General features: G+C 40.8%; 1 protein-coding gene and 1 long non-coding RNA gene across 4 annotated transcripts in view; both read right to left on the bottom strand.

The window, feature by feature from the left end:
• Window positions 1-3847: 3847 nt before the first annotated feature.
• Window positions 3848-8673, bottom strand: LOC138983482 (uncharacterized). Its single transcript, XR_011461176.1, has 2 exons — window positions 7798-8673; window positions 3848-7729 (listed from the first exon to the last, which is right to left on the bottom strand). It is a non-coding gene; the product is annotated as an uncharacterized lncRNA (long non-coding RNA).
• A 40-nt stretch (window positions 8674-8713) lies between these two features.
• Window positions 8714-13270, bottom strand: part of LOC138983377 (nuclear receptor subfamily 2 group F member 1-A-like) — a 67373-nt gene continuing 62816 nt past the window's right edge. For all 3 annotated transcript variants that reach the window (XM_070356756.1, XM_070356755.1, XM_070356757.1), the window contains one exon: window positions 8714-12023. In XM_070356756.1, coding sequence (XP_070212857.1) covers window positions 11749-12023 — 275 coding nt within the window. In that variant the 3' untranslated portion in view covers window positions 8714-11748. The remainder of the gene's footprint in view (window positions 12024-13270) is intronic.

The following is a 13270-nucleotide window of genomic DNA, read 5'->3' as shown; positions in this document are numbered from 1 at the left end:
ACACACAGACAAAGTGAATCCAGTATACCCCCTTCAACTTCATTGAGCTGGGGTATAAATATCCATATCACTTAAGATTTAGTATCATTGTATCAAAATATTGTTCAATATACAGACAGACATACATACAGAAATGGACAAAGTGAATCCAGTATACCCCCTCCAACTTCGTTGGGCAGGGGTATACATACATATTGTTCCATATCTGACAACATTTCGCGGGTGAAGCACGTTTACCTTTAGTAGAGTTTCAGAACAATCATGTAAATTAGTAAGCTTTCAGAACAATCACGTATCAGGGCTTACATGATTACGATGAACTAAATACTAGACTTTCAGAACAATCATGTAATAGTCACTTTTCAGAACAATCAGACGTGACAGACGTATGGGTATCAATCGGAAGCCTCGTCATGGCGCTAGTCTAAACTTTTAAAATCTAGAACAAGAAATTCACAGCTTGTGAGACCAACATTGTTAAAACACAAACACATTCTTTTATCAGCTAGACGAAGTCAGTACAGTTCGAAGTTTTGAAAGTAGGGAGCCCGGATGTAGGTCAAGCGAGGCGGTGGGTGAATGTGTTGACTGGTGCAAGTAAGATGCAGTTCTTTTCAGTTGCTGATGAGGAAGAAGGCTACCGAAAACCATGTACCTTTTCTCTTTTTGAGATGTTTGTAGTCTGAGATTTTAAACATTTGATACTGTTTGTTGCTGTATCTGGTAAATTGAGCATTGCGCGCATTAACAAACAAAAACTTACTGCTGCGACAGGGCTACGATCACATCACATGAGCTGCATCTTACCACTGCCCATCAAACGGTGTTTCTGCAGATCACTATATATAGTTTTTTTTAAAGTCAACCGCCACTTGGTTTGTGTCACTGTCAGTCCTTGCTTGTATTTTACATTCAAAGGCACACAATAACATGCTATTGCACATCTAGAGTCGCTTTGAAACCGCGAACGACTGAATAGGTTATGCATGCATAAATTGTGTCACACGGGGGCCCCGATGGCTCAGCGCGTGAATAAACCACGAGAACTGGTGTGTGGTTTGCGCGTGCTAAATTACCATTCAAGTGATCTGTAAGTGTCATTTAATGTTGTTGAATGCTTTTGCGAGTGTGTTCCATCAGGTTATACTGTAGTATTGCTGTTTTAGTGAAAAGATGTCATCGTTCTGTAAACCTCCTGTGAGGTTGAGTGGGCCTTTAAAAAGGCGCTAAAAGGACTTATACGACATCAGGAAATGTGAAATTTGTCCTCGTGTTTTGAAGTCTTTATTTTGCAACTTTTTGTTGCCATCCATTCTATGGACAAGTGTGGAAAACAAGAAACCAAAAACATTCTTTGCAATGAGTCTTCTTCTTCTTCTTGTCGATCACTCAGATGGAAACGCCGGTTCTCCGCGCAAATGTTGCCGTGCGCTGTAGGTCGTCCAGACTGCCATAGAGCTTCCCTTGCACCGTGGTCGCCTCCGCCCAGATCTGGTCCTGAGGCCATCGTGTTGTGGGCAAGTCTGCACTGAGCAGATGTTCCGTTGTCATGCTGCCTGTTTGACAAGGGCACTGGTCTGACTGGCCAATTATGGAGCAGACCATCCTTGCATGGATTTTGTAGACATTTGCAAATAGCACAGTGTATAGTTCCTTTATGGGCCCGGTTAGGATACCACTTAAATAAAAACAAAAACACACCACATTCTATAATCGTCAAGATGATTAGTCCAATTTCGCTTGGCTTCTGTTTTGTAACTTTTCTCCACCCATTTACATCTTACCTCTCACTCTTTATTAGTATCACGTAGCCACATACATGGCACTTGAGTGACTTGACGCTCTCTCTCTGCTATTTCAAGGACAAATAGGGACGGGCACTGTGGTGTAGTGGTAAGACATCGGCCTCCTAATCGGAAGGTCGTGAGTTCGAATCCCGGTCGCCGCCGCCTGGTGGGTTAAGGGTGGAGGTTTTTCCGATCTCCCAGGTCAACTTATGTGCAGACCTGCTAGTGCCTTATCCCCCTTCGTGTGTACTCGCAAGCACAAGACCAAGTGCGTACGGAAAAGATCCTGTAGCCCATGTCAGAGTTCGGTGGGTTATAGACATTCGTCTATACGCTCGTTTGCCTGCAATATGGTCCCCAGAAAGTCTATCTTTATTTGCGCTGTTTTCTTTCAGTCGAGAAATACGAACCTGGCTTTTTCACAGTTCTGTGTAAAGGTAAAAATCACAGAAAAGATTTTCAAGGAAAGAAAAAACAAGTGAAAAACGTAAAGACCAACACCAAATAGAACAACAAAATACTGTTATTCCTGATGGAATTACTAACAAGTGTTAGATCTCTATTACATTTTGATGGTAGGACGTTCTTTGTATGCAGTCGTCGCGTGCTGTAAATATTGTTGAAATAATTTTTTTAATTATTTTTAAAAAATTCAAATGCAAAAAACGTATTCTGAACTGATTGATATCGATGAAAGTCTTTCCGAAGGAGTACTTGTTTCTGAAACTTCACCTCCATCTGTGTGTGTGTGCGTGTGTGTGTGTGTGTGTGTGTGTGTGTGTGTGTGTGTGTGTGTGTGTGTGTGTGTGTGTGTGTGTGTGTATCCGTATGTGTATCTGTGTGTGTGAGTATTGTGTGTGTGTGTGTGTGTGTGTGTTGGTGTGTGTGTGTGTATGTGTGTGTGTGTGTGTGTGTGTGTGTGTATGTGTGTGTGTATGTGTGTGAGTATGTGTGTGCGTGCGAGTGTGCGAGTGATTGCATCTGTGTGTGTGCATGTATTTGTGTGCGTGTATGTGTCTGTGTGTGTTTGTACATGTGTGTGTTTGTAGTACGTGTGTATGAGTGTATGTGTGTGTTTGTGTGTGTGTGTGTGCATGTGTGTGACTGCAATTGTGTGTGTGTGTGTGTGTGTGTGTGTGTGTGTGTGTGTGTGTGTGTGTGTGAATAGAATAGAATAGAATAGAATATAAAATAGAATAATGTTTATTGTCATGAACCAGTAAAGTTATTGACACAACAAACAACAAATAATAATAATGCATTATACAATGCTAAAACAATCCGTAACAAATTTGCCAAGACGAACTTGAACTTCGTCTTCTAAAAATAAGTTACTTGGATTTTTGTTAGCATATTTCATATTGATATGTGAAGCATCTTCTTTAAATTCATCCCTTAATTTAACATATTTATTGCATTTATCTAGAAAATGTATTTCATCTTCTATGACATTGCATTCAATACAAAGACGATTTTCTTTAGGAATATTCTGATATCTTCCACTTTCAATTTTTAAACAATGTGTGCTAGTCCTTAATCTGCTTAACATCTTTCTGTGTTTATTATTCTTAATTTGTATTAAGTATGACTGCATTTCGTAAGATTTACTGATCATAGAATAAAACTTAAGTCTGGAATATGTATCTGATTTTTTTTTTTCCAGTATCTTATATATTCCTCTTGTTGTTTTTTTGTCAATGGCAAACTTTAATTTGTGTACATTTAATGTAGATTGGTTATGTCAAACGTGACTAAAACCTAAGTTACAAAGAGATTGTCTGACAAATTGTAGCATGTGTGTGTGTGTGTGTGTGTGTGTGAGTGTGTGTGTGTGTGTTTGTGTTTGTGTGTGCATGTGTGTGACTGCAATTGTGTGTGTGTGTGTGTGTGTGTGTGTGTGTGTGTGTGTGTGTGCGTGTCACGTGTGTGTGTGTGTGTGTGTAGCGTGCGTGTGAGCGTACATGTGTGTGTGTGTGTGTGTGTGTGTGTGTGAACAGAAGATTGAAGCAACTAAACAAATAGGAACACATAGACACACACATCTACGCCAAGCAAGTCCATGTGTTTTACAAAATTTATTGACTTAAAAGTCAACATTCATTTTTCTAACATATGATGATGAAGACTGAAACTCCTAAATATTTTTTCTCTCCGCAAAGGTTGAGCATTAATAATGTTGTACTAAGAAAAAAAAGACTTATTTATTGATAAATCGACGCATAATAACACACAGGAAGATCACGAGTATATCATTTCAAGTATAGGACAGGTACCTGAAATTTCTAATTACTTGCAAAATGGACAAAAACGTTTCACAACATACCGCAACACGCCACTGTTGTCAGTAAGTTTTGTTTTTTGTTTTTTATACAGGACAAGCATGCAAGGGAACAAGCAAGTTGGCAATAAAAGCGAAACGGGGAGTGAATGAAAATGTCAAGAAATTAAAACCGTATTTGTTGCAGCGAGTACAAATCTCATGAAATCAAAACTGTCTTTGAACAGAGAATAAAAATCCAAAGAAAATTAAAACAGTGTTAAAATAGAGACAGTATATATAATGCAATGACACAAACAGATTCGAATCAGGTCAGTATACTTATTATATTGTGAAAAGAAACACAGTCCTAAGTGTAAGTTTAAGTGATCTACACATGCATGCAAGGCGTGCGACATAATTATTAGGTTCGAAAAAAAAGGAAAACAAGTTTACACATTATCAACTGTTTTTATTTTTTCATTTTTTCAGAGCGTTCAAATGTTACACATTATCAGTTTTCCAAGGCCGTGTAAACATATGCTATCAATACTAGATTCACTATCAAAACAAATATATCAGAAAAAGTATGATAAATGGAGCAGCGAAATGAAAGCAGCGTTTCAAACACTTGCATTCTCTCGCAGCTATGCATGTTATCTACGCGACTTTTTGTTTTCATTGACAACCCGAACAAAACGTATAATAATACGAAGTCGCGTTTACTGAACTGCTATAGCACTCTGTCTTGCACACAGCTTTTTCCCTTACTAAACTTTTCTGGTGACATTGGGCCAACTTGATGAGTGTGTGTGTGTGTGTGACTGTGTGTGTGTGTATGTGTGTGTGTGTGATTGTGTGTGTGTGTGTGTGTGTGTGTGTGCGCGCGCGCACGCGTGTGTGTGTGTATCAGTGTGTGTGTGTATTTATGTGTGTGTGTGCCTGTGTGTGTGTGTGTGTGGGGGGGTTATGTGTGTGTGTGGGTATGCATGTGTGTGTGTGTGTGTGTGTATGTGTGTGTGTGTGTGTGTGTGTGTGTGTGTGTGTGTGTGTGTGTGTGTGTGTGTGTAACTGTCTTGCAGAAAAGAAACACTAGCTTATGGTCAAACAAAACCAAACACGCATGCAGACACTGTCACTCATCCATGAATACCACAAACGATTCTCTACAAAATATATTTACTCAACATTCGAATTGAAAAACAAAGGAGAAGACAATTTCATTTTTCTTCAAAATAAAATCAACGAAACGGCACAACCAATCAAATCTATTAACATTACACAATAAAACAATATTTGTTTTCAAATCAAATACGTCAAATGACGCATTAAAAACAATATTTTGACTTAAATTTTTAACATGTTTCAAAGAAATACTTGCTTTTAAGAGTCAGTATAATAGTTTGTTGGCACTGAATATGCGCCCCATTGTGAACACTTTGCAGTTATATCTTACATACTTCTGTTCCGATCAAGATGTTTTTCTCCTTCTGTTTGGAATGATGGGAGCATAATGACGTCAATATGCCACGCTTCGTCATGCCTTCGTCATTAATTACGTCATAAACAAAACAAAATGGCAACCAACATAAAAATAGAACAAAACGAAGTAGTCATCGAGTCCTCAATAGTTTTGCATGACAAGCAGTGTGTTTTGACTTGGATTTTGTGTAAACTTTCACCGGTTTCGTCAAGTTTTAATGTCAAAACGACTATTTGGTAAACGAACGCGAATGTGAGTGTATATAGAACTTCGTTTATATATAGTGATTCAGCGCAGTCCAACCAATCATAATGTAAATATGACAACACAACAGAAAAGAAGCTTACACTCGCATAAAATGTACACCTCAGTAGCATTTCAAAACAAAACAAAAAATAGTCCTCTATGGGGTGAAATCGCTCCGGCATGTCTTTTCTCACTGAATTTTTGTTTTAGCAGAACGTCACATTTTTCAAAAAAAGGCTATGTTTTACAAGTCTTCGGTTGCAAAGTCACAGATATATATAGTCAGGCTATATGTCAGCTGTTGTTTCTGGGATGAAGCCTATTCTGCATGAGGTTATCTTATTCAATGCAAACATAAATAAATAACGCAAACCACTTCAAAAGCTTTTACTGATAATCCGATTATATGAGAAACTCCACCTATGAATAAGAAACATGGAGACGGAACAAGGCGGAAGGTTTGGGGACCGAAAGAAGAGCAACCCATAATAATACAGTGGGCCTTCAGGCGAGCTCACAGACTGTAAAATAAACAAATGGGGTTGGGGGGGAGGGGGGCTAAATGGGATGTGTTTGTCTGTGTGTGGAAGCCCACAGGTAATCTCCCCGTCTGTATACATATAGCCCCCCCCCCCCCCCCCACACACACACTCACATTACGTGTTCCACCATGCACACATTAACAACCAACCCGGTCTAAGCCCCCCCCCCCCCCCCCCGCGCAACACGTGGATTCATATCCTCTCTGCTCTTCTCTGTCTAACTGTGCACATACGGCGGAGTAGGATTGCCCGAGAATACAAACATTTCACGACTGAAAAATTGCTGGGGAAATTTCTTTTGTATTCTACCATGCAGAAAGAGAATAATTAATTATTTAGTTAATCAAATGTTAAGCCCACTCGAACAAGCCTTGTTTGCTCGTACTTAAAGTGCAAGATATATTTTTGTTTATCAAAGGTAAAATCTATAATTATCAGTCAGGGATTTGTTAGACTGTTATCAGATGAAGACCAAAAACAATACCTGGAAAATACTAACCTACAGAAATATGTAAGACCGCTAGAAAGGCTTTCAGAATCACAGAAGAAGAGATCATAATTTTTTGTTTTGAAATGTTCCCGACACTGAACAGACCCACAAACAGAGATAGCAGAACGGGGGAGCCCAAGCCATATATATAGAAATGTATGCAAATAATTTCAGACGGTAAAATGAAATGTACGCAAATTTTTGTCAGATCATGCATGCAACACAAGTCAGCTTTTATCCTATGAGACTGAGGGAGATGCAAGTCCTAAAAATGACATCGTGAAAAAGTGTATAAAGAACTAGCAGATTATCAATTCGGACTGAATGCAAGGAAGTAACAAGTCATTATAGAAGGACCTCAAGGCTTTTACTCGACTGAAAAGAGATCATGCATTACACAACAGACCTGCGCTAAACAAAATGCTTTTTAATAAATCAAATGCTGAAAAAAAGCGAATAAAGAGTCATCGAATGACAAGGCTATAAATGAGAAAATGAACTGTTAACAGGAAGGATGAACTTCGGCAAACAATCAGTAATACTTGCACACAATAAAACATACAATATAGAACACAAAGACACGAACCAGCCGACTAAAACGCACGAAAGAGCACCATCTGAAAGTAAACCTACTGCATATACTGATAACATTCAATATCGAACAGAACAACGACGCTCAAAGATTCTTGACCATCGTCAATGCGGGGTAAACTTTTCATAATATTTTGTAATCTGGAGTAATGTGATGTGAACACTGATCTCAAAGTTACATAATGAGGGAGGAGGGGGGGGGGGGGGGGGTGGAAGCAAGGGTCGGGGTGTCTGTTAAAGAAATATAGAAAATAAAATGCATGCTGGCGACCAGTATAGCATATACACTCGATGAATGCTGGTCTGTCGATGAACATCTTAGTCTTTTATAACCTTTTTTTAATGAGAAATTACACTCGATGAATGCTGGTCTGTCGATGAACATCTTAGTCTTTTATAACCTTTTTTTAATGAGAAATTAGAAAGGAAATTAATTTTCTTTTCTTTATTTGGTGTTTAACGTCGTTTTCAACCACGAAGGTTATATCGCGACGGGGAAAGGGGGTGAGATGGGATAGAGCAACTTGTTAATTGTTTCTTGTTCACAAAAGCACTAATCAAAAATTTGCTCCAGGGACTTGCAATGTAGTACAATATATTACCTTACTGGGAGAATGCAAGTTTCCAGTACAAAGGACTTAACATTTCTTACATACTGCTTGACTAAAATCTTTACAAACATTGACTATATTCTATACAAGAAACACTTAACAAGGGTAAAAGGAGAAACAGAATCCGTTAGTCGCCTCTTACGACATGCTGGGGAGCATCGGGTAAATTCTTCCCCCTTACCCGCGGGGGGTGGAAATTAATTTCTGTAACCTATTGTTATGTTTCAAAAATCGTAAAAGCCACTTGTTTATGCGAGACAAAGACCTTATACAGGATACGTTGCTTTAAACTTAAACTATGGTTGTTATAACGCTTTCCATGCGAACGCTCGAATGACAAATGCATGCAACAAAATCATGACAAAGCAGTGCTGTAATAACAGAGTAACTGGAATACTTCAAGTCATCGTTTGTATATATAATATATATATAAGCTGTCAAGTCCCTTGGAAAGCTTTAAACGTATATAAAAGCATATGTAGGAGAAATCCTTTCATGACAAATCGAAAACAAAGAATAAACCCTCTTCAAAAAGCTTAACAGTATAACGCTCAATTTGGCAAAATAACACCAAAAATAATTTTAAAAAAGCTAGGATACGTGCAATCTAATACTTTAAAATGGATGTTGTCAAAACTGCCCAGAACCCGATCCTTGATTGTTAGCTTTGATGCGGCTGATGAGATAAACAACTGAAAAAGCTACACACACGTACAGTACTTTATTCATAAGCAAATGTAAAGTATTAAAAACAATCATGGCACCTTTGAGTTGGAGGAAGGGGGGGGGGGAGGGGAGGTTTGAAAACCAGAAAGAACAGCATAATAATCTTCACATATATACATTCACAGAACAAACAACACATACATGTTGAAAAAGGAACATACACACGCTGTGCGCTTCTAGTACACAGTGTACATTTTTATACAGATACACAGGTATGGCATCATAGGAAACAGATGACAGAAATACATTCTGATCAGCTGTCATTTGATGACAATAAATTGAACAGCAACAATAATAATTAATACATGTTATGCTGCTTTTGGATTACAAAGTCAAAAAATAAAAATAAATGGCAAAGTTAATGAAAAAGCTGCCCTTCTCCTTCTGTGATGTCATTCTCATTAGAATGTACGTGAACTTTGCCCTCTGAATGGCCCATAATTCGTATCGGTCGTTAAGTCACTTCCAGAAACAACTTACAATGTCTAGGTGTACAGATGTGTATCTGTCCGTCCAACTATTGTAAGTCTACGCAGGATACTTTGAATGGCACAGCATAATTTATATAAATCAACAACCCGAAACGAGCTGGCGCTACAACAATATATTCCTTGTATAAGGAGTATAATCAACGCTTATTAAGTGTGTCCAATGTCTTTTGTTTTAAAAAGAGAAAAAAAAGCGAACATTCTGGTAATGTTTTCCTACACACTTTTGAGTCTAAACGCATAAGCAATGAAGAACTTTTGACATTCATGAACACTTGAGATGTATTCAAAGTAAACTATTGTTCAGGGTGAAACAAATAAATCCGTATATAGTAATACTTTCATACACAATTTGTTAATGTTCTAGTTTTATAACCTAGTCCTAACCAGTGAGAACAAATAATTCATAATAAGAAATAATTCGTCACTTACTAATTTTTTTTATAGCGTTTTTGGATTGAACACTGACTGTATATCAAAACAAGTATCCAAATCTTGAATATTCTAACAATAACGATATCTGGAAAAAGGAGATCATCACTATATACGCATGCGCGGCTAGAAAACATTGACGACAAAGTTTCTGTCCACACACACCCTGACAGTACAACAGACATCAATACAAAATACACAAGAACGTTTTTATATATAGATAACCAGAAGTATATGTACAGAATCTATGTACACCTTTGTACAGTATAGTTGCAGCGGCGAAACATACACACGAGTGCGGCTTCAAATCTTGCTCGTTCGCTCCGGTGTTTGTGGGCAAGGGTGTAAGAGAAGTCCGGTATGCACGTGCAAACCTCAGTAAAGCTGCTGTCAATAACATGAACACACTGATGCCGTCTCTAGGTCATCATCTTGTACAGAAATCAAGTCTTGTAGAAATGTTCTTGAAGCAGCTCCTGCAACGCATCTTTGAAAGTTTGAATGTTGTTAACGCTTGAACTTTAGTGTCAGCGATGTTTGATACACACGAATCAATATTGTCCGTTGTCATTTGTATAGTTGTGCCCTGGGCTTGTACTTTTTATTAGCCAAAACTCGATCATTTGAAGTGACTTTATTTTCTGGTTTAGCTTGGGTCGAAATGCAATGAAGTAAATCAATGCCCGTGAAAACAGCAACCAACAGTCTAGTGTACAGGGGAAGGGGAGAGAAGGGGAGGGGTATGAACCGTCACACTTGAATGAAAATCCAACAATCCCTCTTTTGGCAACAAAGAATTGAAGCAAAGAATTTGCAGTACTCACTCTCGATAGAAGTGAACTCACTCTTAATGTCTTGAGTCGCGACTGTTCACAAACAATATTCCTAACTTAAAGTTGGAGGTTTTGTATAACTTTTTCCCGGTTTCACTCAGCACTACGTCATTCATATGGGCTGCCTGCCGCCAAAAAGTCCTACCATGTCCCAAAGAACAGTACCAAGTCTTACTGGTCTCTAAGTTCCCGCAAGCAGTCTGCCTGCTGCCAAGGCCTTAACGTGTATATCTAGTGCTGTCAATGGCGCATTCAACGGCTTCAATTGTGTCCATATTTGCTCCTTTTAATCACCCCATCGTCAGAAAGTAATCGTAACAGCATTCAGTATCTTCTGCAGACATTTGCAAGAGACAGTCATTTCTTCAAGCACCGTCACCATGCCCTTTTGTCAGGCCAAAATGTTGTCCTGCAACGCTGCACTCTGTCTGAGAGCGTGATGTCAAATTGACTGCTTCTCGGTTAGTGTCTTACAAGAATAGCCTTTCATAATACTTTCTGCTTTCACCACCAATCCGTCTCCAAGCACCATAGTCTTTGCGACCAAGCCGCCCCTAAGAAACAGCCCTGACAACCAAACCTGCCCAGGCAACAGTCGACTCGCACTTTGGCCAAGGCAGAACCTTCTTCAAGGACAGTCTATCGAACGACTGGGCTCTCTGTCCACGCCAAACCATCTCCCTGCAACCTCAGAAGACCCGCTGCCCAAGAAGCCTCCTGTCTCGGAGAGCTGCCGGCCAGACGGCTGAGGGCACGGAGTTGCAAGCAGAGGCTGCGGTCGCGTGCTGGGTGGTCACGGGCAAGGAAAGGGAGGAGAAGGAGGGGAAGGAGGCATGGCCCGCAGCGGGGTGGGACGAGTAGGGGTGGGAGTAATAGCCCGGGGTGGTGACGCCGGCCGGGTGGGCAGTCAGCCCCGGGAAGGTCGCCATGCACGGGTTGGACGACGAGGTGAGAGAGGAGAGCGAAGAGGAAGAAGATGAAGAAGAGGACAAAGATGATGAAGAAGCTGGTAATGTCGTCATGGCTGCCACCGCCACGTCCTTCCCTCCGGTCGTTGTCGAGGACCCTCCCGTCGCTGCAGACACAGCGGCCACCAACGCCGCCGCGGACACCGACAGCTGGTTGTGCCGGGAGAGGTGGTGATGATGATGATGGGCCTGTGAAGCCGAGCTCCCAGCAGCGAGAGCAGCAGCAGCAGCAGCGGCCGAGACCGATGAGGAGGAGGAGGTCGGGGGGACGGAGGCGGAGGCAGCGGTTGTCTGTCATTGGATGGCCATGTACGGCCAGTTGAAGGACCCTCCGCTGAGCAGCATGTCGCGGATGAGGGTCTCGATGGGCGTCTTGCCCACCAGGCGCACGAAGAAGAGCTGCTCGATCACCTGGGCCGACACTGAGCGCAGGGAAGGCAGACGGAGGAGCAGCTTGCCGAAGCGGGTGGGCTGGTTGGGGTACTGGCTGCGCACGTATTCCTCCAGCGCGCACTGCGACTTCTCCTGGATGCTCTCGATGTGCGCCATGTCCGACAACCCGCACGCGTCTGTAACAAGCAAAAAAGGGAATATTTAGTAAATACATGTGTATCTAAGTGAAATATTTGTCCGTTCTTCCGTAGAAGCTACAACAGAGACCGCTGTTATTGTTGACACCATTTGGCTCTTATTGTTGACGTTCTGGCCAAAATATTCACGTTCAAACAAGGTTTAGAAAAGAAATATCAATGGGAAAAGGAACAAGAGGAAGAGGAAGACAGGTAGTATTCATACCAACGACACTAAACAATCACAGAAACACAAGAAACAAAGGACACCATACTGCACATAACAATGGAAGCCGAATGACGATAATAGCAAAGCATGATGATGAACACCATGCATAATGTGTTTTACGGGTGAAAACAGGTTTAGTTTGTCTGCTTTTTTCTGTCTATTGTAGTTCGCTTTGGATGCCAGTTTCAGCATTTTTTTCTACTGTGCACACCTAACAACAACAGAGTTTTCCCAAACAGCATGAATACAGCTTTCTATAAACTAAAGCCAAGCACGTAGCCACGCCGTTCGGCCCCGACTCCAAAATCAATTGATTCGTTCTGCGCATGACCTGACGTCACGGCGGTTCCGGTGTCACTCGGGTGCCCCCTGGTGGGAGCGAGAAGAGTCCGAATCCGACCCGGAAACAAATTGTCACTCAACAAGCGCCGGCTCCGGTTTCTGCGGTGAATTCAGGTCAGCATTGATAGGATCCGTTCTCGTCTGTCTGTCTGTCAGTAACTATAGTCCTGGCCGTGGCGTGATGGAAAGAGTATGCGCGACACGTGATCAACATTTTGCTATTACTGTAGTGAATGCGTGTGGTGGTGGTGGAAAATGAATGTGCAACTAATTGTAATATTCCCTGAATGTGCAACTAATTGTGATACTCTCTGTTTTGGAAAGTGATGTTATGCCTGCCAAGTTCACGATTGAGTCACAAAAAGGTCACTACAATGTTGGCAACAAACGTTTTCTCTAAATACTACTTGCCTTCCACTTTATTTGCATGCGCCTATCTTTAGTGGGGGAATACGCCTGGTAATTTGTTCCTTTTGTGTTGCTATCACTACTTAAATAAAGTAGTGCATGGTAATTGGAGTTTACTGCAGTTTTTGTGTTCAACTACTTAAATCATAGCCTAACCCTTCCGCCATCTCTTTCCCTCGAGAACACCGGATATAAATGGCGACACAACGCCGTCAAACAATAACCAGCAGAATGTCTCCATCACTGCAAAAGCTTCTTCAAAACGGCT

The sequence above is a fragment of the Littorina saxatilis genome, linkage group LG1, assembly GCF_037325665.1.
Source record: "Littorina saxatilis isolate snail1 linkage group LG1, US_GU_Lsax_2.0, whole genome shotgun sequence".
NCBI lineage: Eukaryota > Metazoa > Mollusca > Gastropoda > Littorinimorpha > Littorinidae > Littorina > Littorina saxatilis.
This window is presented reverse-complemented; position numbering and strand designations above follow the sequence as displayed.